We start from the raw sequence: 27,137 nt of genomic DNA on the forward strand, positions 1-27,137 counted from the left end.
AGGCTTTGCTGCCGGGGCCCAGCCCGGCACAGGCAGTGAGGCAGCTCTGCCAGAGTTCACAAGCACCACGCCAGCGGGAGCACCGGCTCTGCGGTTCTCTGAGGGCGCCACGCTGGGCTCCAGTCAGGGGCGTTGTCAGGCTGGCGCTCTGAGCAGCACATCCCCAGGCCCCCGTCCAGCTCTCCAGGCCGGCGCTGGAGGGGAACTCAGCCCCGCGTGGTGCTGCTGCGAGCGCCGGCTGTGCTCCTCCGTCCCGCCGAGGGGCCGTTGCTCTGCCCCAGGCTGGTCACTCAGAGCAGCCACCCCGCACGCTCGCGCAGGCTGTGTCCCCAGGGCGTCATTGGTGGGCCCCAGGGCAACGCCCCTTCCTGCTCCACTCCATGGGCATCAGCAGCACAGCCAGGGGAGGGGCTGCTGGTGGGAGCCTCCCACGCGCCCAGTGGAGCAGGGGTTGGGCCCTGCAGGTTTGTGGCAGCTGCACGGGGAGCGTGGCAGGCGTGGGCAGGGCCTGGCAGCGTCGGGGGGGGTGCATCGTGCGGGGGAGCCCCAGCCGTTCACAGGGGTCCTCGCTCCCACGGCATCTAGAGCGCCGGTAAAACAGCCTTTGACCCTTTATTGGCAGAGCAGGTCACTACTAAGTCAGCTGCAGGCAGAGCCTTGAGTCAGTGGGCTGGGGCTCCGGCTGGCCAGCCCTGGAGGGTCTGACCCCAGCCCCGGCCCCCACAGCGTCCGCGGAGCCGGGCAGACAGGGAGCGGCACAGGGCTCACACCACGCCCGAGACGGACGTCACCTGCTTGTCCTCGGCCCAGGGCTGCAGGTTCTGCAGGGCGCACAGGGAGGAGTTGTGCATGCACAGCGGGTCCTGGGGCAGCGGCTGGCTCAGGCTTTTCTGGAAGGCCTCCTGCTGGAGGTGCAGCATCAGCCGGTTGGCCTGCTGGCGCTCGGCCTCGCGCTCCTCTGCCGTCTGCCTCCTGCCACGGGGGACACGGGCACAGCCCATTAGCGGCCTGGCCCCCCGCCCCGCCCCACCCTGTGCAGGGCTGGCCCCTCAGTCACCTCTGCCCCTTGCCAGCTCTTCCAGGCTGTGGGGTGTCTAATTGACTGCACGCTATCAAATCAGGAGTGTTGCCTGCAGCGGGGAGTTCTTGCCACTCCAGCTCCACCCGCTCCCAGCAGAGGCACTGGGGGGCAGGGCTGGGGGAAACCCCCAGGACTCCAGTCCCAGCCGCTCCCAGCAGGGGCACTAGGGGGCAGGGCTGGGGGAAACCCCCAGGACTCCAGCCCCAGCCGCTCCCAGCAGGGGCACTGGGGGGGCAGGGCTGGGGGAAACCCCCAGGACTCCAGTCCCAGCTGCTCCCAGCAGCGGCACGGGGGGGCAGGGGGGCAGGGCGCTGCCTGGCTGGGGGCTCCTGGCGACTGCAGCCCTGGCCTCTCCCAGCAGGGGGCGCTCACTTTGGCCCTCGCTGCGAGGGAGGGTGGGCTGGAGGGACTGATGCTCTGCACTGAGCCAGACTGGCCCGTCTGGGGGTGACGGCAGCAGCCTGCATTACCTCCACTTGGTGCGGCGGTTCTGGAACCAGGTCTTCACCTGGGCGTCTGTCATCTTCAGGGCCTTGGCCAGGGTGGCGCGCTCGGCTGAGGCCAGGTACTTCTGCCGGTGGAAGCGCTTCTCCAGCTCACAGATCTGCACCCGGCTGAAGGACGTGCGCGGCTTCTTACGCTTGGGGGGCGTGCGATTCTGGTAGGGGTGCCCAATGCGCCGCGTCACTGCAAAAGGGGCCAGGGCAGCTGCAGGCAGAGAATAGGCAGGAGCTCAGGGCAGGGGCCACCCTGGATCCTCCCCTCCCCTCCCTGCTCACTCTGGCCTGGGCCCCTGCGTGCGGTGGCACTGGGGGGGCTGCTGGTCTCCTGCATGGGCATATCAGATTCTCCAGCACTGACTGGCTGTGGGTGTGCTGGCAACTGGATACCTCTTGCAAGTGAGCTGCCAGGCTAGGGAAGTGGGACACCCTCTGAGCCAGCCTGCTCAGGAGTCTGCTGCCTGCACTGGGGGGTGGTGTGAGCACAGGCACTGCCCACAGCAGGCTGAGCAAGAGCTGGCCTGGAGCCATGTGATGGAGTGGGGGAAAGCATGAGTGAGACTCAGGCTGGATGTGGGAGACAAGCAGAGCAGCTCCCAGCAGCTAAGGATGACCCGGAGGCTATAACCAAGGCTGGCAGGTAACACCTCTGCCCTGAGCGCAAGAGAAGGAAGGGGCCTCACAAGAGCCAGAGGTGGAACAGAGCAATTCCTGCAGCTGCTGCTGGTGAGTGGATACCCCGGGAGGCAGTGGGGAGATGGATTATACCCGACTCCTGAAGGCAGAGCTAGCGGGGCTGTGCAGAGAGAGGGGCCTGACCGTGGGGAAGGCGACCAAGGCCCGGCTGATTGCCCAGCTGCAAGAGAATGACCGAGCGCGATCTGGCGGGCACCGTGTGTGTCTGTCTGAGGGCGTCGAGCCCCCGCTCCTGTCAGAGAATCCGAAACGCTTCCCGAGGGTGACCAGCCACGCCCTCAGACAGACACACACGGTGCCCGCCAGGTCGCGCTCAGCTAGCGGTGGTCCATCGCGGGCAGAGTCCCCCGCCGCAGAGCTGCGATGGCTGGAGCTCGAGGTCAGATAAAAGGAACTGGAAGCCCAGGAACGGCAGAGGGAACATGAGTGCCAGGAACGGGAAAGAGAGCGTGAGCACGAGCGCCAGCTACAAGAGAGACAGCAGGAGGAGAGAGAGCGAGAGGAGAGAGAGAGCGAGAGCGGGAGCATGAGCGAACCATGGCAGAGGCGAGACGCCAAGAGGCCCCAGCTGCGGTAAGCAGGGAGAGGGCCAGACGGCTCGGGGTGGCCAGTCACTTGGAGACGCGTGTGCTGGCCCAGTGTCAGGACCCAGGGGACATGGACGAGTTCCTTACCGCCTTTGAGCGAGCCTGTGAGTTGCATGAGGTTCCCCCAGCTGAGTGGCTCCGGCACCTCACCCCCTTGCTGGGCCAGAAGGCCGCAGCGGTGCTCAGCCAGCTGGAGGGGCTGCAGCCTGGGGACTATGAACGGTTCAAACAGACCCTGCTGCGTAAGTTTGGGCTGACTCCGGAGATGTACAAGAGGTTCCAGGAGGCACAGAAGAGGCCAAAGGAAACCTGTGTAGACGCGGCCTCCCGCCTGAGGCAATACTACCGGAAGTGGGTGTTTGGGATGGGAGCCCAGTCCATAAAGGACCTGGTCGAGCTGGCGGTCCTGGAACGATTCTACGAGATGTGCTCACCTGACCTGAGGGTGCGGCTTGTGGACCGGAGGTCTGGGGATTCACACAATGCAGGGAAACTGGCAGATGACTTCACAAACAGTCGGGCCATGTTTGAAAGTGAGCCCCAGAAAAAAGGGGAATCCCGGAAAGAGAGGGAGTCCCGAAGAGACCGAGAATCTCAGCGAGACCGGTTCCTGACTGTACGACAGAGGGGACCACCTCTTGGGTGAGCCCAGGAAAGAGGGGCCGGCCACCCGCCCCCCAGAGAGCCAAGCAGAGCCTGGACAGAGCAGCCGGCCCGAGGGACACAACAAGACCCAGGCTGTTATCGCTGTGGGTGGAAGCGTCAGAGAGCAGCCCAGTGCCCCAAGCTCCCAGACAGGTTGAGCAGACCGGGGGGTCATGGAGTCAACTGGGTGGAGTCCCAGAAGCCAGAGGGGCTGGCGGCAAAGGCGGGTGGTACTGACAGTGGGTACTCAGATTGGGCCGAGTCCGCCCCACAGACGAGCTCCTCAGGGGGACCAAAGGCTCAGAGGTCAGTTTACAGAGGGGGGGCGGCAATGCCTCTGTGGAGCAAGTGTCTCACGCCCCTCGAGGTAGATTGTAAAAAGGTCACGGGGTTCTGGGACACAGGCGCTGACGTGACGCTGGCTCGACCCGGGGTGGTGGCACCGGGCTGCATGATACCCAGTTCCCACCTGACGGTAACAGGAATTGACAGGACCCCTTTCAAGGTGCCCACGGCGAGGGTGCACCTGAAATGGGGGAACAAGGAAGACCCCAAGGAGGTGGGCGTGCACAGCCATTTGCTGGCGGATGTACTGGTGGGGGGTGACCTGGAAAACTGGCCAGGTGAACGCCCTCGTGCCCTGGTCCTGACCCGTAGCCAAAGAAAATGAGGGGTGCGTTCCCCAGATTCGAGGGTACAGGCCCAGCCAAAGCTACAGAAGCCACAGGGGCCAACCTTGAGAAAAAGGGGGAAACCAGATCTCACAGGCCAGTGGTGGTGGAGCCAGACAGGGAAGGGGAAATGGCTTGGCCCCTGCCCCAGCCGAAGAGTTCCAGGCAGAGCAGCAGAGAGACCCCTCCTTGCAGAAGCTGAGGGAACTGGCCCGTCTCAGCCCAGCTCCCCACCTGGGGGAGGGCTGCAGGGAGAGATTCCTGCGGGAGAAGGGATTCCTGTACCGGGAATGGGCTCCCAGACACAAAGCGGAGCCATGGAAGGTCCAGAGGCAACTGGTGGTTCCCCAAAAGTACCGGCGCAGGCTGCTGTTCCTAGCCCATGATGTGCCACTCACAGGACACCAGGGGATCCACCACACCAGGGAAAGGTTGTTACAGAACTTTTTCTGGCCAGGGATCTTTGCAGCTGTCCGTCTGTATTGCCTGTCCTGCGATCCCTGCCAGAGGGTGGGGAAGACCCGGGACAAGGGGAAAGCTGCCCTGAGGCCACTGCCCATCATAGAGGAGCCTTTCCAGAAAGTGGCTATGGACATAGTGGGACCCTTCAGCAAGGCAACTTGTTCGGGGAAGAAGTATATTTTGGTAGTGGTAGATTTTGAGACGCGATACCCAGCAGCAGTGGCCTTGACCTCTGTCGACGCTGACACCGTGGCGGATGCACTGCTGTCCATTTTCAGCAGAGTGGGGTTCCCCAAGGAGGTCCTCACAGATCAGGGGTCCAACTTCATGTCGGCCCTGCTGCAAACCTTGTGGGACAAGTGTGGGGTCCAGCACACCTGAGCCACAGCCTACCACCCGCAGACCAATGGGCTGGTGGAGAGGTTCAATGGGACTCTAAAGCAGATGCTGAGAAACTTCATGAATCATTACTCCCATGACTGGGACAAGTACTTACCCCACCTGCTATTTGCATACAGGGAGGTGCCCCAGGAATCCATGGGGTTCTCCCCATTTGAGCTACTGTATGGAAGGAGGGTTCGGGGACCCCTGGACTTGCTCAGAAAGAGTGGGAGGGGACGGCCTCTCCCGAAAGGGAGTCAGTGGTACAGTATGTACTGACCTTCCGGGAAAAACTCACCGAGCTCATGGGCCTGGCCAGGGAGAACCTTGCCATGGCCCAAAGGAAGCAAAAGGTCTGGTATGACCGTAACGCCAGGGCCCGAGCCTATGCCACCGGGGACCAAGTGATGGTCCTTGTACCTGTGCGGTGGAACAAGCTGCAAGCGGCCTGGGATGGCCCATTCAAGGTTGTCAAACAGCTAAATGACGTGAATTATGTGGTGGAACTGTCGAACCGGGCCCACAGCCACCGGGTCTATCATGTGAACATGATGAAACCTTACTGGGACAGACAGAACTTGGTGCTGGCCGTGTGCAGGCACTGGGAGGGGCAGGGGGATGACCCCTTGGTGGATTTGCTCAAACGGACTGGAGCCAGCTGCTTGCTGGAGTCTATTCCCCTCTCAGACCAGCTGACCCCTGCCCAGCAGACGGAGATCAAGGAGGTGCTGCATTCACACCAACAGCTGTTCTCGGACAGACCCGGACGCACCGACCTGGCTGTCCACCGAACAGAGACAGGCACCCACGCCCCTATCAAGTGTGTGCCATTCAGAGCCACAGGGAGAACGGCTCAGGACATAGAGCGGGAGGTTGAAGACATGCTGGCTCTGGGGGTGATCCAACCCTCCTCCAGCCCCTCGGCCTCTCCCGTGGTGTTAGTCCCTAAAAAAGCTGGGTCTGTTCGGTTTTGTGTGGACTATCGCAAGCTTAACGCCATCACTGTCTCGGACGCCTACCCCATGCCCAGGCCTGATGACCTTTTAGACAAGCTGGGGGGAGCCCGTTACCTCACCACCATAGACCTCACCAAGGGGTACTGGCAAGCGCCATTAGACCAAGATGCCCGGCTCAAGTCGGCTTTCATCACCCCTGTGGGGCTCTACGAGTTCCTGGTCCTGCCCTTCGGCCTCAAGGGGGCACCCGCTACCTTCCAGCGCCTGGTGGACCAGCTACTGAAAGGGATGGAGAGCTTTGCCCTGGCTTACATGGACGACATTTGCATCTTCAGCCAGACATGGGAGGACCATGTGTCCCAGGTCAAGCAGGTGCTGGACCGACTCCAGAAGGCCGGGCTGACTATCAAGGCAGGGAAGTGCAAGGTGGGGGTGGCTGAGGTGACCTACCTGGGCCACAAGTTGGGCAGCGGCTGCATAAAGCCAGAGCCAGCTAAAGTGGAGGCTGTCAGAGATTGGCCAACACCCCAGACTAAGAAGCAGGTCCAGGCCTTCATTGGGATGGCGGGGTACTACCGGAGGTTTGTGCCCCACTTTAGCTCCATCGCAGCCCCCCTCACAGAGCTGTGTAAGAAGGGAAAGCCTGACAAGGTGGTCTGGACCGAGCAGTGCCAAGAGGCCCTCTGCGCGCTGAAGGAGGCTCTGGTCAGGGCCCCAGTGCTGGCAAATCCAGACTTCAACAAACCTTTCCTGGTGTTCACCGATGCCTCAGACGTGGGGCTGGGGGCAGTGCTAATGCAGGTGAATGACAAAGGGGAGAAACACCCCATCGTGTACCTGAGTAAGAAGCTGCTGCCCCAGGAGCAGAACTATGCGGCCATAGAGAACGAATGTCTGGCCATGGTGTGGGCACTGGGGAAGCTGCAGCCGTACTTGTTTGGACGGCGTTTCACCGTGTACACCGATCACTCACCCCTGACCTGGCTGCATCACATGAAAGGGGCCAACGCCAAGCTCCTGCGGTGGAGTCTGCTCCTGCAGGACTACGACATGGAGGTGGTCCACGTCAAGGGGAACAACACCATAGCCGATGCCCTGTCACGCAGGGAGGGCCCTGAACTTCCCCAGGTCACTGGCTAAGTGACCCCGCTCATTTCGGTCTGGAAGCGGGGAGAGATGTGATGGAGTCGGGGGAGTGCATGTGTGAGACTCAGGCTGGATGTGAGAGACAAGCAGAGCAGCTCCCAGTGGCTAAGGATGACCCTGGGGCTACAACCTAGGCTGGCAGGTAACACCTCTACCCTGAACAAAGAGGAAGGTGAAGCCGAGCTGTTTTTGAATCGGGGGCAGGGGTTAGAGGCTGGAGGGAAGAGGGAGCTAGAAGGCAGCCAGCCTGAGGAGGGGGAAGCTACACCCCAGAGGGGCACCCCTGGGGCTCCTCTCCTCAGGACGGGTTGAAATGACTGTCTCTGACTGCTGTACTGACGCTTCTGTGAGAAACTGGGCATCTGTTGCCTAATAAACCTCCTGTTGTACCTGCTGAGTGAGAGTCACTCCTGCCAGCGGACGGGGTGCAGTGCAGGGGGACCCCTGAACCCCATCACAGGCAGGCAGAGACCATACAGCTGCTGCAGCACCAGCAGGTCAAATAGTTCTTTTCTGGTCTGGGCCATGCCCCATCTGACCACCAGTGCATACAGGTGCTCTGGCCAACATTTGAAATTCAGTTACAGTCCAGTAAAAGAAGGTACAAATGCTTTCCTCCCTTGGCATTTAGCCAGACCACCACAATGGCTGTGTGCCTCAGTTTCCCCTTCCATGCCACACAGTAGGTTTGGAATGTTCCTCCTCATGTCAGAGGTTGCAAGACGAGTTACAGGGAACAACGGTGACATTTCAGAATTACAAACTCCTTCAACATACAACTCATGCTTCTACATCCATGTCATCATGTCACACGGCTCTTTCCAAACATTCAGTACACGGTACAATTCTACAGCTTTGGGTAGCAGCACCCCTTGGTTACAGCAGTCAGCGTGAGTAACAGAACAAACCCATTGCAACTGTACATTCACGTTGCTCTTTGGTAGACCACAACCTTTGTGCAACATCCTTGAGAATCTGGTATTTTGGGGCTAAATGGCTGAGGCCTTTCTTAGCACCATCAAGTTCTAATCTTCTCCCTTGCCCCCTGGGGTGGAAATCTGATCTCTCTGGCTGTGCCCTCCCTTCTAACAAGAGCTGGGCCATTGATGATCTCAGGGAGACGGCCCCCTCCCAGCCAGTCTGGGAATTTTCAAACCAAACTGGTTTGTGAAAGTTGTTTTGTGAGTCCCAGACACAGAATCCACATGAAGGAAACCCTGTTTATCCCTTACTGGTCCACCAGGCCCAAAGCTCCTTCGTCCTTCTGTGATGGAGTGGGGGGGGTGCATGTGTGAGTCAGGCTGGATGTCTGAGGCAAGCAGAGCAGTTCCCAGTGGCTAAGGATGACCCTGGGGTTACAACTGGCAGGTAACACCTCTGCCCTGAACAAAGAGGAGGGAGGAGCCGAGCTGGGTTTTGAATCAGGGGGCAGCAGTTAGAGGCTAGGGAAAGAGAGAGCTGGAAGGCAGCCAGCCTGAGGAGGGGGAAAGCTACACCCCAGAGGGGCACCCCTCGGAGTCTTCTCCCCAGGACGGGTTACAAGGACTGTCTCTGGCTGCTGTACTGTCACTTCTGCGAGAAACTGGGCATCTGTTGCCTAATAAACCTCCTGTTGTACCTGCTGAGTGAGAGTCTCTCCTGCCAGCGGACGGGGTGCAGTGCAGGGGGACCCCTGAACCCCATCACACTGGTGTCAGAAGTGGGATGCACTGCACCCACGGATGAGCTCCCAGCAGTGGCTGACTGAGCGCAAAAGAAGGAAGGAGCCTCACAAGAGCCAGAGGGGGAGCAGAGCCATTCCTGCAGCTGCTGCTGGTGAGTGGATAACCCGGGAGACAACGGGGAGATGGATTATACCCAACTCCTGAAGGCAGAGCTAGCGGGGCTGTGCAGAGAGAGGGGCCTGACTGCGGGGAAGGCGACCAAGGCCTAGCTGATTGCCCAGCTGGAAGAGAATGACCGATCCGGGGGGGCAGAGCCTGTCCTGGCAGAAAGTGGCCGGTCACCCTTGGGAAGCGTTTCGGATTCTCCGACAGGAGCAGGGGCTCGACGCCGTCAGACAGACGCGGTGCCCGCCAGGTCGCGCTCAGCTAGCGGTGGTCCATCGCGGGCAGAGTCCCCCGCCGCAGAGCTGCGACGGCTGGAGCTCGAAGTGAGATTAAAGGAACTGGAAGCCCAGGAACGGCAGAGGGAGCGTGAGCACGAGCGCCAGCTACAAGAGAGACAGCGGGAGAAGAGAGAGCGAGAACGGGAGGAGGGAGAGCGAGAGCGGGAGGAGAGAGAGCGAGAGCGGGAGCATGAGCGGGCCATGGCAGAGGCGAGACGCCAAGAGGCCCCAGGTGCGGAAAGCGGGGAGAGGGCCAGACGGCTCAGGGTGGCCAGTCACTTGGAGGCGCGTGTGCTGGCCCAGTGTCAGGACCCAGGGGACATGGACGAGTTCCTTACCGCCTTTGAGCGAGCCTGTGAGTTGCATGAGGTTCCCCCAGATGAGTGGCTCCGGCATCTCACCCCCTTGCTGGGCCAGAAGGCCGCAGCGGTGCTCAGCCAGCTGGAGGGGCTGCAGCCTGGGGACTATGAACGGTTCAAACAGGCCCTGCTGCATAACTTCGGGCTGACTCCGGAGATGTACAAGAAGAAGTTCCAGGAGGCGCAGAAGAGGCCAGAGGAAACCTACATAGATACAACCGCCCGCCTGAGACAATACTACCGGAAGTGGGTGTTCGGAATGGGAGCCCAGTCCGTAGAGGACCTGATCGAGCTGGCGGTCGTGGAGCGATTCTATGAGATGTGCTCACCCGACCCGGGGTGATGGCACCGGGCTGCATGATACCCAATTCCCACCTGACGATAACAGGAATTGATGGGACCCCTTTCAAGGTGCATGTGGCGAGGGTGCACCTGAAATGGGGGAACAAGGAAGGCCCCAAGGAGGTGGGCGTGCACAGCCATTTGCCGGTGGATGCACTGATGGGGGCTAACCTGGAGAACTGGCCAGGTGAACGCCCTCGTGCCCTGGTCCTGACCTGTAGCCAAAGAAAACGAGGGGTGCGTTCCCAAGATTCAGGGGTACAGGCCCAGCCAAAGTCACAGGAGCCACAGGGGCCAACCCTGAGAGAAAGGGGGCCCCCAAAAACCAGATCTCACAGGCCAGGGGTGCTGGAGCCAGGCAGGGATGGGGAAGTAGCATCCGCCCCTGCCCCAGCCGAAGAATTCCAGCCAGAGCAGCAGAGAGAACCCTCCTTGCAGAGGCTGAGGGAACTAGCCAGTCTCAGCCCAGCTCCACAGCTGGGGGAGGGCTGCAGGGAGAGATTCCTGTGGGAAAAGGGATTCCTGTACCGGGAATTGGCTCCCAGACACAAAGCGGAGCCATGGAAGGTCCAGAGGCAACTGGTGGTTCCCCAAAAGTACCGGCGCAGGTTGCTGTACCTAGCCCATGATGTCCCGCTCGCAGGACACCAGGGGATCCACCGCACCAGGAGAAGGTTGTTACAGAACTTTTTTGGCCTGGGATCTTTGCAGCTGTCCGTCTGTATTGCCTGTCCTGCGATCCCTGCCAGAGGGTGGGGAAGACCCGGGACAAGGGGAAAGCTGCCCTGAGGCCACTGCCCATCATAGAGGAGCCTTTCCAGAAAGTGGCTATAGACATAGTGGGACCCTTCAGCAAGGCAACGTGTTCGGGGAAGAAATATATCTTGGTGGTGGTAGATTTTGCCACGCGATACCCAGAAGCTGTGGCCTTGACCTCTGTCGACGCTGACACTGAGGCGGATGCACTGCTGTCCATTTTCAGCAGAGTGGGGTTCCCCAAGGAGGTGCTCACAGATCAGGGGTCCAACTTCATGTCGGCCCTGCTGCAAACCTTGTGGGACAAGTGTGGGGTCCAGCACACCTGGGCCACAGCCTACCACCCGCAGACCAATGGGCTGGTGGAGAGGTTCAATGGGACTCTGAAGCAGATGCTGAGAAACTTCATAAATCATTACCCCCATGACTGGGACAAGTACTTAACCCACCTGCTGTTTGCATACAGGGAGGTGCCCCAGGAATCCACGGGGTTCTCCCCATTTGAGCTGCTGTACGGAAGGAGGGTACGGGGACCCTTGGACTTCCTCAGAGAAGAGTGGGAGGGGACGGCCTCTCCTGAAGGGGAGTCAGTGGTACAGTATGTACTGACCTTCCGGGAAAACCTCACCGAGGTCATGGGCCTGGCCAGGGAGAACCTCTCCATGGCCCAAAGGAGGCAAAAGGTCTGGTATAACCGTAACGCCAGGGCCCGAGCCTATGCCACCGGGGACCAAGTGATGGTCCTTGTACCTGTGCAGCGGAACAAGCTGCAAGCGGCCTGGGATGGCCCATTCAAGCTCATCAAACAGCTGAATGACGTGAATTATGTGGTGGAACTGTCAAACTGGGCCCACAGCCACCGGGTCTATCATGTGAACATGATGAAACCTTACCGGGACAGAGAGAACTTGGTGCTGGCTGTGCGCAGACACTGGGAGGGGCAGGGGGATGATCCCTTGGTGGATTTACTCACAACGACTGAAGCTGGCTCCTTGCTGGAGTCTATTCCCCTCTCAGACCAGCTGACGCCTGCCCAGCAGACGGAGATCAAGGAGGTGCTGCATTCGCAACAACAGCTGTTCTCTGACAGACCCGGACGCACCGACCTGGCTGTCCACCGAATAGAGACAGGCACCCACGCCCCTATCAAGTGTGTGCCATTCAGAGCCACAGGGAGGACGGCTCAGGACATAGAGCAGGAGGTTGAAGACATGCTGGCTCTGGGGGTGATCCAACCCTCGTCCAGCCTCTGGGCCTCTCCCGTGGTGTTAGTCCCTAAAAAAGATGGGTCTGTTCGGTTTTGTGTGGACTTTCGCAAGCTTAATGCCATCACTGTATTGGACGCCTACCCCATGCCCAGGCCTGATGACCTTTTAGACAAGCTGGGGGGAGCCCGTTACCTCACCACCATAGACCTCACCAAGGGGTACTGGCAAGTGCCATTAGACCAAGATGCCCGGCTCAAGTCGGCTTTCATCACCCCTGTAGGGCTCTACACGTTCCTGGTCCTGCCCTTTGGCCTCAAGGGGGCACCCGCTACCTTCCAGCGTCTGGTGGACCGGCTACTGAAAGGGATGGAGAGCTTTGCCCTGGCTTACATGGACGACGTTTGCATCTTCAGCCAGACGTGGGAGGACCATGTGTCCCAGGTCAAGCAGGTGCTGGACCGACTCCAGAAGGCCGGTCTGACTATCAAGGCAGGGAAGTGCAAGGTGGGAATGGCTGAGGTGACCTACCTGGGCCACAAGGTGGGCAGCGGCTGGTTAAAGCCAGAGCCAGCTAAAGTGGAGGCTGTCAGAGATTGGCCAACACCCCAGACTAAGAAGCAGGTCCAGGCCTTCATTGGGATGGCGGGGTACTACCGGAGGTTTGTGCCCCACTTTAGCTCCATCGCAGCCCCCCTCACAGAGCTGTATAAAAAGGGAAAGCCTGACAAGGTGGTCTGGACCGAGCAGTGCCAAGAGGCCCTCTGTGCGCTGAAGGAGGCTCTGGTCAGGGCCCCAGTGCTGGCAAATCCAGACTTCAACAAACCTTTCCTGGTGTTCACCGATGCCTCAGACGTGGGGCTGGGGGCGGTGCTAATGCAGATGAATGACAAAGGGGAGAAACACCCCGTCGTGTACCTGAGTAAGAAGCTGCTGCCCCGGGGGCAGAACTACGCGGCCATAGAGAAGGAATGTCTGGCCATGGTGTGGGCGCTGGGGAAGCTGCAGCCGTACCTGTTTGGACGGCGTTTCACCATGTACACCGATCACTCACCCCTGACCTGGCTGCATCACATGAAAGGGGCCAATGCCAAGCTCCTGCGGTGGAGTCTGCTCCTGCAGGACTACGACATGGAGGTGGTCCATGTGAAGGGGAACAACAACACCATAGAAGATGCCCTGTCACGCAGGGAGGGCCCCGAACTTCCCCAGGTCACTGGCTAAGTGACCCCGCTCAGTTCGGTCTGGAAGGGGGGAGAGATGTGATGGAGTGGGGGGAGTGCATGTGTGAGTCAGGCTGGACGTCTGAGGCAAGCAGAGCAGCTCCCAGTGGCAAAGGATGACCCTGGGGCTACAACTGGCAGGTAACACCTCTGCCCTGAACAAAGAGGGAGGAGCTGAGCTGGTTTTTGAATTGGGGGTGTGTGATGGGGTTCAGGGGTCCCCCTGCACTGCACCCCATCTGCTGGCAGGATTGACTCTCACTCAGCAGGTACAACAGAAGGTTTATTAGGCGACAGATGCCCAGTTTCTCACAGAAGCGACAGCACAGCAGCCAGAGACAGTCCTTCCAACCCGTCCTGGGGAGAAGACCCCGAGGGGTGCCCCTTTGGGGTGTAGCTTTCCCCTCCTCAGGCTGGCTGCCTTCCAGCTCTCTCTGTTCCCCTAGCCTCTAACTGCCGCCCCCGATTCAAAACCCAGCTCAGCTCCTCCCTGCTCTTGGTTCAGGCAGAGGTGTTACCTGCCAGTTCTAGCCCCAGGGTCATCCTTAGCCACTGGGAGCTGCTGCTTGCCTCAGACGTCCAGCCTGACTCACACATGCACCCCCCCCACTCCATCACATCCCTTCCCCCTTCCAGACCGCACTGAGCGGGATCACTTAGCCAGTGACCTGGGGAAGTTCAGGGCCCTCCCTGCGTGACAGGGCATCTTCTATGGTGTTGTTGTTCCCCTTCACGTGGACCACCTCCATGTCGTAGTCCTGCAGGAGCAGACTCCACCGCAGGAGCTTGGCGTTGGCCCCTTTCATGTGATGCAGCCAGGTCAGGGGTGAGTGATCGGTGCACACGGTGAGACGCCGTCCAAACAGGTACGGCTGCAGCTTCCCCAGCGCCCACACCATGGCCAGACATTCCTTCTCTATGGCCGCGTAGTTCTGCTCCCGGGGCAGCAGCTTCTTACTCAGGTACACGATGGGGTGTTTCTCCCCTTTGTCATTCACCTGCATTAGCACCGCCCCCAGCCCCACGTCTGAGGCATCGGTGAACACCAGGAAGGGTTTGTTGAAGTCTGGATTTGCCAGCACTGGGGCCCTGACCAGAGCCTCCTTCAGCGCGCAGAGGGCCTCTTGGCACTGCTCGGTCCACACCACCTTGTCAGGCTTTCCCTTTTTACACAGCTCCGTGAGGGGGGCTGCGATGGAGCTAAAGTGGGGCACAAACCTCCGGTAGTACCCCGCCATCCCAATGAAGGCCTGGACCTGTTTCTTAGTCTGGGGTGTGGGCCAACCTCTGACAGACTCCACTTTAGCTGGCTCTGGCTTTAAGCAGCCGCCGCCCACCTTGTGGCCCAGGTAGGTCACCTCAGCCATTCCCACCTTGCACTTCCCTGCCTTGATAGTCAGCCCGGCCTTCTGGAGTCGGTCCAGCACCTGCTCGACCTGGGACACATGGTCCTCCCACGTCTGGCTGAAGATGCAAACGTCGTCCATGTAAGCCAGGGCAAAGCTCTCCATCCCTTTCAGTAGCTGGTCCACCAGACGCTGGAAGGTAGCAGGTGCCCCCTTGAGGCCAAAGGGCAGGACCAGGAACTCGTAGAGCCCCACAGGGGTGATGAAAGCCGACTTGAGCCGGGCATCTTTGTCTAATGGCACTTGCCAGTACCCCTTGGTGAGGTCTATGGTGGTGAGGTAACGGGCTCCCCCCAGCTTATCTAAAAGGTCATCAGGCCTGGGCATGGGGTAGGCGTCCGATACAGTGATGGCGTTAAGCTTGCGATAGTCCACACAAAACCGAACAGACCCAGCTTTTTTAGGGACTAACACCACGGGAGAGGCCCAGGGGCTGGAGGAGGGTTGGATCACCCCCAGAGCCAGCATGTCTTCAACCTCCTGCTCTATGTCCTGAGCCGTCTTCCCTGTGGCTCTGAATGGCACACACTTGATAGGGGCGTGGGTGCCTGTCTCTGTTCGGTGGACAGCCAGGTCAGTGTGTCTGGGTCTGTCCGAGAACAGCTGTTGGTGTGAATGCAGCACCTCCTTGATCTCCATCTGCTGGGCAGGGGTCAGCTGGTCTGAGAGGGGAATAGACTCCAGCAAGGAGCCGGCTCCAGTCCTTGTGAGCAAATCCACCAAGGGATCATCCCCCTGCCCCTCCCAGTGCCTGCACACAGCGAGCACCAAGTTCTCCCTGTCCCAGTAAGGTTTCATCATGTTCACATGACAGACCCGGTGGCTGTGGGCCCGGTTTGACAGTTCCACCACATAATTCACGTCATTCAGCTGTTTGACGACCTTGAAGGGCCCATCCCAGGCCACTTGCAGCTTGTTCCGCCGCACAGGTACTAGGACCATCACTTGGTCCCCGGTGGCACAGGCTCGGGCCCTGGCGTTACGGTCATACCAGACCTTTTGCTTCCTTTGGGCCATGGACAGGTTCTCCCTGGCCAGGCCCATGAGCTCAGTGAGTTTTTCCCGGAAGGTCAGTACATACTGTACCACTGACTCCCCTTCAGGAGAGGCCGTCCCCTCCCACTCTTCTCTGAGCAAGTCCAGGGGTCCCCATACCCTCCTTCCGTACAGCAGCTCAAACGGGGAGAACCCCATGGATTCCTGGGGCACCTCCGTGTATGCAAACAGCAGGTGGGGTAAGTACTTGTCCCAGTCATGGGGGTATTGATTCATGAAGGTTCACAGCATCTGCTTCAGAGTCCCATTGAACCTCTCCACCAGTCCATTGGTCTGCACGTGGTAGGCTGTGGCCCAGGTGTGCTGGACCCCACACTTGTCCCACAAGGTTTGCAGTAGGGCTGACATGAAGTTGGACCCCTGATCTGTGAGGACCTCTTTGGGAAACCCCACTCTGCTGAAAATGGACAGCAGTGCATCTGCCACGGTGTCAGCGTCGACAGAGGTCATGGCCACTGCTTCTGGGTATCGCGTGGCAAAATCTACCACTACCAAAATATATTTCTTCCCCGAACGCGTTGCCTTGCTGAAGGGGCCCACTATGTCTATAGCCACTTTCTGGAAAGGCTCCTCTATGATGGGCAGTGGCCTCAGGGCAGCTTTCCCCTTGTCCCGGGTCTTCCCCACCCTCTGGCAGGGATCGCAGGACAGGCAATACAGACGGACAGCTGCAAAGATCCCAGGCCAAAACAAGTTCTGTAACAACCTTCTCCTGGTGCGGTGGATCCCCTGGTGTCCTGCGAGCGGGACATCATGGGCTAGGTACAGCAACCTGCACCGGTACTTTTGGGGAACCACCAGTTGCCTCTGGACCTTCCATGGCTCCGCTTTGTGTCTGGGAGCCCATTCCCGGTACAGGAATCCCTTTTCCCACAGGAATCTCTCCCTGCAGCCCTCCCCCAGGTGTGGAGCTGGGCTGAGACTGGCCAGTTCCCTCAGCTTCTGCAAGGAGGGGTCTCTCTGCTGCTCTGCCTGAAATTCTTCGGCAGGGGCGGATGCTACTTCCCCATCCCTGCCTGGCTCCAGCACCCCTGGCCTGTGAGATCTGGTTTTTGGGGGCCCCCTTTCTCTCAGGTTTGGCCCCTGTGGCTCCTGTGACTTTGGCTAGGCTTGTACCCCTGAATCTGGGGAGCGTACCCCTCGTTTTCTTTGGCTACGGGTCAGGACCAGGGCACGAGGGCGTTCACCTGGCCAGTTCTCCAGGTCAGCCCCTATCACTACATCCACCGGCAAACGTCTGTGCACGCCCACCTCCTTGAGGCCTTCCTTCTTCCCCCATTTCAGGTGCACCCTCGCCGTGGGCACCTTGAAAGGGGTCCCATCAATTCCTGTTATCGTCAGGTGGGAAGTGGGTATCATGCAGCCCGGTGCCACCACTCCGGGTCGGGCCAGCGTCACGTCAGCGCATGTGTCCCAGAACCCTGTGACTTTTTTCCCGTCTACCTCGAGGTGCTTGAGACGTTTGGTCGACAGAGGTAGTGCCGCCCCCACTCTGTAAACTGACCTCTGAGCATTTGGTCCCCCTGAGGAGCTGGTCTGTGGGGCGGACTCGGCCCAATCCGAGTGCCCACTGTCAGCACCACCCGCCTTGGCCGCCAGCCCCTCTGGCTTCTGGGACTCCACCCAGTTGACTCCACGACCCCCCGGCCTGCTCAACCTGTCTGGGAGCTTGGGGCACTGGGCTGCTCTATGCCCCTTTCGCCCACAGCGATAACAGCCTGGGTCTTGTTGTGTCCCTCGGGCCGGCTGCTCTGTCCAGGCTCTGCTTGGCTCTCTGGGGGGTGGGTGGCCGGCCCCTCTTTCCTGGGCTCGCCCAAGAGGTGGTCCCCTCTGTCTTACGGCCAGGAACCGGTCTCTCTGAGCTTCTCGGTCTCTCCGGGACTCCCTCTACCTCCGGGACTCCCTCTCTTTGTGGGGCTCACTTTCAAACATGGCCCGGCTGTTTGTGAAGTCATCTGCCAGTTTTCCTGCACTGTATGAATCCCCAGGCCTCCGGTCCACGAGCCGCACCCTCAGGTCAGGTGCGCACATCTCATAGAATCGCTCCACGACCGCCAGCTCGATCAGGTCCTCTACGGACTGGACTCCCATTCCGAACGCCCACTTCCGGTAGTATTGCTTCAGGCGGGCGGTTGTATCTACATGGGTTTCCTCTGGCCTCTTCTGCGCCTCCTGAAACAACTTCTTGTACATCTCCGGAGTCAGCCCGAACTTATGCAGCAGGGCCTGTTTGACCCGTTCATAGTCCCCAGGCTGCAGCCCCTCCAGCTGGCTGAGCACCGCTGCGGCCTTCTGGCCCAGCAAGGGGGTGAAGTGCCGGAGCCACTCAGCTGGGGGAACCTCGTGCAACTCACAGGCTCGCTCAAAGGCGGTAAGGAACTCGTCCATGTCCCCTGGGTCCTGACACTGGGCCAGCACACGCGTCTCCAAGTGACTGGCCACCCCGAGCCGTCTGGCCCTATCCCCGCTTACCGCAGCTGGGGCCTCTTGGCGTCTCGCCTCTGCCATGGCCCACTCATGCTCCCACTCTCGCTCTCTCTCCTTCCGTTCTCGTTCTTTCTCCTCCCGCTGTCTCTCTTGTAGCTGGCGCTCGTGCTCACGCTCTCTTTCCCGTTCCTGGCGCTCGTGCTCCCTCTGCCGTTCCTGGGCTTCCAGTTCCTTTAATTTCACCTCGAGCTCCAGCCGTTGCAGCTCTGTGGCGGGGGACTCTGCCCGCGATGGACCACCGCTAGCTGAGCGCGACCTGGCGGGCACCGCATCTGTCTGATGGCGTCGAGCCCCCGCTCCTGTCGGAGAATCCGAAACGCTTCCCGAGGCTGACCGGCCACTTTCTGCCAGGACAGGCTCTGCCCCCCCGGATCGGTCATTCTCTTCCAGCTGTGCAATCAGCTGGGCCTTGGTCGCCTTCCCCACGGTCAGGCCCCTCTCTCTGCACAGCCCCGCTAGCTCTGCCTTCAGGAGTTGTGTATAATCCATCTCCCTGCTGTCTCCCAGGGTATCCACTCACCAGCAGCAGCTGCAGGAATTGCTCTGTTCCCCTTCTGGCTCTTGTGAGGCTCCTTCCTTCTCTTGCGCTCAGTCAGCCACTGCTGGGAGCTCATCCGTGGGTGCAGTGCATCCCACTTCTGACACCAGTGTGATGGGGTTCAGGGGTCCCCCTGCACTGCACCCCATCCACTGGCAGGAGTGACTCTCACTCAGCAGGTACAACAGGAGGTTTATTAGGTAACAGATGCCCAGTTTCTCACAGAAGCAACAGCACAGCAGCCAGAGACAGTCCTTCCAACCTGTCCTGGGGAGAAGACCCCGAGGGGTGCCCCTCTGGGGTGTAGCTTCCCCCTCCCCAGGCTGGCTGCCTTCCAGCTCCTCTTTCCCCCTGCTTCCTAACTGCCGCCCCCTGATTCAAAACCCAGCTCAGCTCCTCCCTCCTCTTTGTTCAGGGCAGAGGTGTTACCTGCCAGTTGTAGCCCCAGGGTCATCCTTAGCCACTGGGAGCTGCTGCTTGCCTCCGACATCCAGCCTGACTCACACATGCACTCCCCCCACTCCATCACAGGGCGGCAGTTAGAGTCTAGGGGAAGAGAGAGCTGGAAGGCAGCCAGCCTGAGGAGGGGGAAAGCTACACCCCAGAGGGGCACCCCTCGGGGTCTTCTCCCCAGGACGGGTTGGAAGGACTGTCTCTGGCTGCTGTATGGTCGCTTCTGTGAGAAACTGGGCATCTGTTACCTAATAAACCTCCTGTTGTACCTGCTGAGTGAGAGTCACTCCTGCCAGTGGATGGGGTGCAGTGCAGGGGGACCCCTGAACCCCATCATACCTTCCACCTCCAACTTCTGCTTCCCCCATGGAATCAGAAGTGGAGTCCAGTATGAGAATATAAGTGTTTCCACCACCTGGAGATGGGGAATTGCTGGCGTTCTCCTGCATCCTACAGAGATTGACTGTGCAGCTGTTTTACTTGTTCATCACAGGGCTGCTCACACTCCCTGACAGTTTTCACTTTACTAGAGCCAACTTCCAATTCCTGAGAAAGCTTTACCCTGCCTGCTTTGGACCCTTGCAGAGCACAGCCAGTGGTTTCACACACTGGCAGGTCCTGGCCATCAGGAGCTGAAACAAACTTCTCCCCAGGCAAAGGGTTGCTCTGGCTCTTACAGACAAGCACCTTTCCTGTTCACTCTCCTTCACCTCACTCCCATTTTCTGCAGTCCCCACAGACGGGTCAGGAAAAGTTTCAGGGAAATTCTCTTCCTCAAGAGCTCCCACAAACAACAACTCACCCATCTGCCTCCACGGGGGCACTGCTCCCTTGAGCCACAACCAGCTCCTGGGGTTCACCTACACCCAGGATCACTTCTGGCCCATGAGGCGGATTCCCACATAATGCCCCCCCAGGCAGACAGCTAGTACCACCAGACAGAAGGTCAGGATCCCTTTCCTCCCTTCTGCTACCAGCTTCTTTATCTTCATCAGGCAGCGTAACTCCATTGCCAGTCTGCTCTTCCTGTGTCCTGGCGAGAGGATGACTCTGGTAGGACAGAGTCCTCTCATCCCTCCCAGGAACACCTCAGCACCAGGCAAAGAACAAGCACCAGAATTGTCTGGTCTCTGGGATTTCCTGATGATACTAACTGGGTCAGACCGAGTTACGGCATCATCCTCCCTGAGAGACACAGAGGTAGGCCCACTTCCCATCTGGGCTTCAGCTGCCCTCAGATCCAGCTCCATCTCGAGCCCACACAGGCTCAGGCAAAGGATTCACTTCCCCAGAAGCAGAAGCACTTTTCTTGCAGCAAGGACCAGCGCCCTTATCAGGGACACCACTGCCCATCCCAGAGCCATTCCCTCTGCTCCAGCCCCCATGGCTGGATTCAGAGACACACCTGGAATGTTCTTTCCTGGTTCCCTCTCCAGCCACCCCGGGCTGGGGAATCTTCCTCAGACAATGGACTAGTTTCCTCATTGGCACCTTTTCCAAACGCAGGCTCTGCTCTCTCCCCAGGCTGCTGCTGCTGTTCAACACAGAAAGACAATGGGAGACACTCTCTCCTTTGTCCCAGCCCCCCTGGCTGGTCTCCACACATGCCCTGAAGGTGAGGCAGCTTCTCTCACAGACAACTTGCCATTCCCAGTGGACAAGCTGCTTTTCTGCACAGACACACAGGCACCTTCCTCGGCCCAGGCCTGGAAAACTCTTCGCAGCTCTGTCATGGCCACTACTAGACGATGGGTTGGAATCGCCCCTTCCCTCCTTGAGCTGCGGCACGGCACTCGGTTCAGAGCTCCAGGCAGTCCAGGGTTCCCTGCCCCGATCTGGGTTCACCTCTGCAGGAGTTTCCTGAACCCTCAGCTCTGCCACTGCACATCCACGCTGCCTTGTCCAGCTCCTTTAATCTCGATTCAGTTTTCAGGTGCTGCCACTTCACAGCGGAGTTGCTCAGCGTGGTTGCAGGCTCTCAGGCTGATGCCCTCTGCAGCCCACGATCCCTGGAAGAATCCCTTCAGTGTGCCAGGCTCCTTGCAGGCCACAAGCTCCCTGGGGTTAGGCCTTAGGCCCCTCCACCCTCTAGGACCAACTCCAACAGACTCCCAGAGGAACCCCTCCTCGGGTGTGACACCCGCTCTCAGGGACCATGAGCACCCTGTCTTGGGAAGGACTCATTCAGCGTGTCAGCCTCCTCGCGGGTCACTTGTTCCTGGGGGTTGGGCCCTCGGCCCCTCCACCTTCTGGGACCAACTCCAACTGACTCCCAGGAGTAACCCCGCCTCTGGTGTGACACCCCCTCTCGAGGACCACGACCGCAGTTGCTCGGATTCGGCCACAGGCCCCTCCTCGGGGAACTGCACCTCACTGCTCGTCAGCACACCTGGGTCTCGCTAGCCCCACTTCTTCCTCCTGCACCCCAGTCACTTACTGCTGGATGCTCCAGACTTGGGGTGCAGAACATCCCACTTCTAACACCAGTGTGATGGGGTTCAGGGTCCCCCAAGCTTTGCACCCGTCCCAGGCAGGAGTGACTCTCACTCGGCAGGAGGGCAGCGGGTTTATTAGCCGACAGGACACAGCGTGGTACAGAGGGGTCAGTGCAGCCAGCAGAGACAGCCAGTCCCACCCATGCTGGGGAGAGGAGGCCCCAAGGGGCCCCCGGAGCCAGGGCCTGGCCCCCTCCTTTGTCTCTCTCTCTCCCAGCCCAGACTCACTGCTTCCAACTCCCAGTTCCAATTCAAACCCCTCCGGCTCCACCTCCCGCTTTGTCTCCAGTACAAAGGTGTTACCTGGTCGTCAGGGTTATCCTCAGCAGGAGCCCTCCCCCACCCTCTGTGAGCCCCACACACACACAGGTATCCCCCACTACATCACAAGCGCATGGGGGGGGCAGAGCGCGCACGGGGTCCGGGGGGGCGCACGGGGGGGGCAGAGCACGCACGGGGTCCGGGGGAGGCGCACAGGGGGGGCAGAGCGCGCACGGGGTCCGGGGGAGGCGCACGGGGGGGCAGAGCGCGCACGGGGTCCGGGGGCGCACGGGGGGGGCAGAGCGCGCACGGGGTCCGAGGGCACACGGGGGGGACAGAGTGCACACAGTGTCCGGAGGGGCGCACAGGGCCGGGGGGGCGCACGGGGTCCGGGGGGGAGCACGGGGGGGCAGAACGCGCACGGGGTCCAGGGGGGCGCACGGGGGGGGCAGAGCGCCCACAGGGTCCGGGGGCGCACGGGGGGGGAGTAGAGCGCGCACGGCGTCCGGGGGGGCGCACGGGGGGGCAGAGCGTGCACGGGGTCCGGGGTCACATGGGGGGGGGCAGAGCGCGCATGGGGTCCGGGGGCGCACGGGGGGGGGCAGAGCGCACGGGGGGTCCGGGGGGGGTGCACGGGGGAAGGCAGAGCGCGCACAGGGTCCGGGGGCGCACGGGGGAGGGCAGAGCGCACGGGGGGTCCGGGGGGGCGCACAAGGGGGGCAGAGCGCGCACGGGGTCCGCGGGCGCACGGGGGGGGGCAGAGCGCACGGGGGGTCCGGGGGGGCGCACGAGGGGGGCAGAGCGCGCACGGGGTCCGGGGGGGCGCACGGGGGGGGCAGAGCGCGCATGGGGTCCGGGGGGGCGCACGGGGGGGGCAGAGCGCGCACAGGGTCCGGGGGGGCGCACGGGGGGGGCAAGCGCGCACGGGGTCCGCGGGCGCATGGGGGGGGCGGAGCGCGCACGGGGTCCGGGGGCGCACGGGGGGGGCAGAGTGCACACAGCGTCCGGAGGGGCGCACGGGGGGGGGGCAGAGCGCGCACGGGGTCCGGGGGGGTGCACGGGGGGGGCAGAGCGCGCACGGGGTCCGGGGGGGTGCACGGGGGGGGGCAGAGCGCGCACGGGGTCCGGGGGGGCGCACGGGGGGGGCAGAGCGCGCACGGGGTCCGAAGGCGCACGGGGGGGGCAGAGCGCGCACAGGGTCCGGGGGGGCGCACGGGGGGGCAGAACGCGCACGGGGTGCGGGGGGGCGCACGGGGGGGGCAGAGCGCACACAGGGTCTGGGGGCGCACGGGGGGGGCAGAGCGCGCACGGCGTCCGGGGGGGGCGCACGGGGGGGCAGAGCGCGCACGGGGTCCGGGGGGGCGCACGGGGAGGGCAGAGCGCACGGGAGGTCCGGGGGGGCGCACGGGGGAGGGCAGAGCGCGCACAGGGTCCGGGGGCGCACGGGGGAGGGCAGAGCGCACGGGGGGTCCGGGGGGGCGCACGAGGGGGGCAGAGCGCACGGGGGGTCCGGGGGGGCGCACGGGGGGCAGAGCGCACGGGGTCCGCGGGTGCACCGGGAGGGGGCAGAGCGCGCACGGGGTCCGAGGGCGCACGGGGGGGGGGCAGAGCGCACGGGGGGTCCGGGGGGGCGCACGAGGGGGGCAGAGCGCGCACGGGGTCCGCGGGCGCACGGGGGGGGCAGAGCGCACACGGGGTCCGGGGGCGCACGGGGGGGGGCCAGAGCGCACACGGGGTCCGGGGGCGCACGGGGGGGGCAGTGCGCGCACGGGGTCCGAGGGCACACGGGGGGGTGCAGAGCGCGCACGGCGTCCGGGGGGGCGCACGGGGGGGCAGAGCGCGCACGGGGTCTGGGGGTCGCACGGGGCGGGCAGAGCGCGCACGGGGTCCGGAGAGGCTCATGGGGGGGGCAGAGCGCGCACGGGGTCCGGGGGGGAGCACGGGGGGGGCAGAGCGTGCACGGGGTCCGGGGGGGCGCACGGGGGGGTGCAGAGCGCGCACGGGGTCCGGGGGCGCACGGGGGGCAGAGCGCACGGGGGGTCCGGGGGGGCGCACGGGGGGGCAGAGCGCGCACGGGGTCCAGGGGGGCGCACGGGGGGGGGCAAAGCGCGCACGGGGTCCGAGGGCGCACGGGGGGGGGCAGAGCGCGCACGGGGTCCGGGGGGGCGCACGGGGGGGGCCGTGCGTGCACGGGGTCCGGGGGGGCGCACGGGGGGGCAGAAGGCGCACGGGGTCCGGGGGGGCGAGCGCGCACGGGGTCCGGGGGCGCACGGGGGGGGCGGAGCGCGCACGGGGTCCGGGGGCGCACGGGGGGGGGCTGAGCGCGCACGGGGTCCGGGGGCGCACGTGGGGGGGCTGAGCGCGCACGGGGCTCGGGGGCGCACGGGGGGGGGCTGAGCGCGCACGGGGTCTGGGGGGGCGCACGGGGGGGGCAGAGCGCGCACGGGGTCCGGGGGCGCACGGGGGGGTGGCTGAGAGCGCAGGGGGTCTGGGGGCGCACGGGGGGGCAGAGCACGCACGGGGTCCGGGGGGGCGCACGGGGGGGGCCGTGCGTGCACGGGGTCCGAGCGGGCGCACGGGGGGGCAGAGCGCGCACGGGGTCCGGAGTCGCACGGGGGGGGGCTGAGCGCGCACGGGGTCCGGGGGCGCACGGGGGGGGGGGGGCGGAGCGCGCACGGGGCCCGGGGCCGCACGGGGGGGGGCTGAGAGCGCACGGGTTCCGGGGGCGCACGGGGGGGGCAGAGCGCGCACGGGGTCCGGGGGCGCGCACGGGGGGGAAGAGCGCGCACGGGGTCCGGGGCGGCGCACGGGGGGGAAGAGCGCGCACGGGGTCCGGGGCGGCGCACGGGGGTGCAGAGCGCGCACGGGGTCCGGGGGCGCACGGGGTCCGGGGGGGCGCACGGGGGGGGCGGAGCGCGCACGGGGTCCGGGGGGGTGCACGGTGTCCGGGGGCGCACGGGGGGGGCGGAGCGCGTACGGGGTCCGGGGGGGCGCACGGGGGGGCAGAGCGCGCACGGGGTCCGGGGGGGCGCACGGGGGGGGCGGAGCGCGCACGGGGTCCGGGGGGGTGCACGGGGGGGGGCAGAGCGCGCAGGCGGCCGCCGCACTACCTTCGCCCTCGAGGCAGGCACTGGCACCAGCGGGGGACACTGGAGCTGCGGCCGCAGGGCCGCTGGGCTGCGCTCGCCGCGGGCGGGCGGGCCGGCGGGACTCCAGCCTGCACGGAGCCTGCCCCGGGCCGGGACGGAGGGGCCGTGCGGTCCCGATCCCGCAGGAAACGCCACGAGTCTGACCCGAGCCGCAGCCTTTCGCTGCGGAGCCGGTTCCGAGGCAGGCGCGCGGCGCGGACCCGTCAGCTCGAGCCCTCGGGGGCGGCCCCCGTTCTGACCAGCCGCTGCGCCAGGAGCCCCCGGGAGAGCCGGGCCGGGGAGCGGCCTCGCGGCGCTCGGACCCGCCGGGCCTTGGCACAGACCCGGCCCACTCGGGCCCCTCCGCGGGGCGCAGCCGCGACCCGCGGGCTCCGTCCTGCAGTCGGGAGCCGCTGGTGGATCCCGCGCGTCTCCCCGGGGCTCGGCTCAGGGCCCTGCCGGGAAGCCGGACTGAACCGGGCCCGAGCCGGCTCCGGGCCCGACGGGAGTCCTGCCTCCGCCGCCCAGACTTGCCCAGCGCCCACGCCCCAGGCCAGGCGGCTGACTCGGGGATCGCGCGGCCGGGCGGCGGCAGAGCCCGATCCGGCCGCTAGGAGCGCTCGGCACGTGCCGGGATCGGGCCCCGGAGACGCTGGGGCTCACCTGCGAGCCGGTCCTTGGCGAGCCGCCGGCTGCTGCTCTCCATCCAGGAGAAGGGGAGGCTGGCCAGGGCGGGGCCCCCCGGCGCGGCGGGCAGCGGTCTGTGCGCCGGCACCCGGATCACCCCGCCGGCAGGGCCCCCCGGCGCGGCCCCCGGGGCCAGGCTCGAGCTGCGGCCGAGGCTCCAGGCGCCCAGCGCGCAGGCAGGGCCGTACCCGCCCGGCCCGTAGAGCGCGTAGTCCGGCTCCCCCGGCGGGCGCGCCGGCCCCGGCCCCGGGCAGCTGCCCTGCTCCGCGCTGCTCAGGATCTGGTCGATGCCGAAGCTGATGGGCTCGTGGGGCGGGAGGGGCTGGCCCGGGCCCTCCAGCTGCAGCCCCGGGGGCTCCATGGGTCGTGCTCCGCAGGGCCGCTCCGGCCGCCCGCCCCCCCCGCAGGCGCCCCGCTGCGGCCGGCCCCATGCGCAGGGACCCGCCGCGCCTGGGCCCCCGGGGCAGCGCGCGCTCTGCCGCCCGGCTCCATCTGCAGGGGCCAAAAGCCGGGCGCCTGCCCGCTGATTGGCGGCCTCCGGCAGTGATTGACAGGCCTCATCCAAAGGGGCGTGGCCAAGGGAGGTGAGAGGCCCCGCCCCTTTGACTTCTGTGCAAAAGGACTCGGGGCGCGGCCCTCCCCGGCCTGGTCCGCAGGAGCCTCTCGGGGGCACCGCGCCGTGCCATGCTGTGCCGTGCCTCTCGGGGGCACCATGCCGTGCCGTGCCGTGCCGTGCCTCTCGGGGGCACCGCGCCGTGCCGTGCCGTGCCTCTCGGGGGCACCGCGCCGCGCCGTGCCGTGCTGTGCTGTGCCTCTCGGGGGCACCGCGCCGCGCCGTGCCGTGCTGTGCTGTGCCTCTCGGGGGCACCGCGCCGTGCCATGCTGTGCCGTGCCGTGCCGTGCCGTGCCTCTCGGGGGCACCGCGCCGTGCCGTGCTGTGCTGTGCCGTGCCGTGCCGTGCCTCTCGGGGGCACCGCGCCGTGCCGTGCTGTGCTGTGCCTCTCGGGGTCACCATGCCGTGCCGTGCCGCGCCTCTCGGGGGCACCGCGCCGTGCCGTGCTGTGCTGTGCCTCTCGGGGGCACCGCGCCGTGCCATGCTGTGCCGTGCCGTGCTGTGCTGTGCCTCTCGGGGTCACCATGCCGTGCCGTGCCGCGCCTCTCGGGGGCACCGCGCCGTGCCGTGCTGTGCTGTGCCTCTCGGGGTCACCATGCCGTGCCGTGCCGTGCCGCGCCTCTCGGGGTCACCATGCCGTGCCGTGCCGCGCCTCTCGGGGGCACCGTGCCGTGCCGGGCTGTGCCGTGCCTCTCGGGGTCACCATGCCGTGCCGTGCCGCGCCTCTCAGGGGCACTGCGCCGTGCCGGGCTGTGCCGTGCCTCTCGGGGGCACCACGCCATGCCGTGCTGTGCCATGCCGCGCCTCTCAGGGGCACTGCGCCGTGCCGGGCTGTGCCGTGCCTCTCGGGGTCACCATGCCATGCCGTGCTGTGCCGTGCCTCTCGGGGTCACCAT

The 27,137-nt window shown here is 63.9% G+C and overlaps 1 protein-coding gene across 1 annotated transcript; it reads right to left on the reverse strand.

Annotated features, from left to right (window-relative positions):
* Positions 1 to 764: 764 nt before the first annotated feature.
* Positions 765 to 25,989, reverse strand: TLX2 (T cell leukemia homeobox 2). The gene is made up of 3 exons (XM_074991624.1): positions 25,605 to 25,989; positions 1,552 to 1,789; positions 765 to 972 (listed from the first exon to the last, which is right to left on the reverse strand). Exons 1-3 carry the CDS (start codon positions 25,987 to 25,989, stop codon positions 765 to 767), a joined length of 831 nt encoding a protein of 276 aa, XP_074847725.1.
* Between the last annotated feature and the right edge of the window lie 1,148 nt (positions 25,990 to 27,137).

The sequence above is a fragment of the Carettochelys insculpta genome, chromosome 4 (assembly GCF_033958435.1).
Source record: "Carettochelys insculpta isolate YL-2023 chromosome 4, ASM3395843v1, whole genome shotgun sequence".
NCBI lineage: Eukaryota > Metazoa > Chordata > Testudines > Carettochelyidae > Carettochelys > Carettochelys insculpta.

Bases quoted from the DNA above. Each gene is read 5' to 3' on its own strand.
- TLX2 (XM_074991624.1), bottom strand. From the start codon at position 25,989: ATGGAGCCCCCGGGGCTGCAGCTGGAGGGCCCGGGCCAGCCCCTCCCG. The intron at 1,790-25,604 runs GTGAGCCCCAGC...CTCTGCCTGCAG, and splicing joins CGCCAAGGACCGGCTCGCAG to CTGCCCTGGCCCCTTTTGCA. The intron at 973-1,551 runs GTAATGCAGGCT...CCCCCGTGGCAG, and splicing joins AACCGCCGCACCAAGTGGAG to GAGGCAGACGGCAGAGGAGC.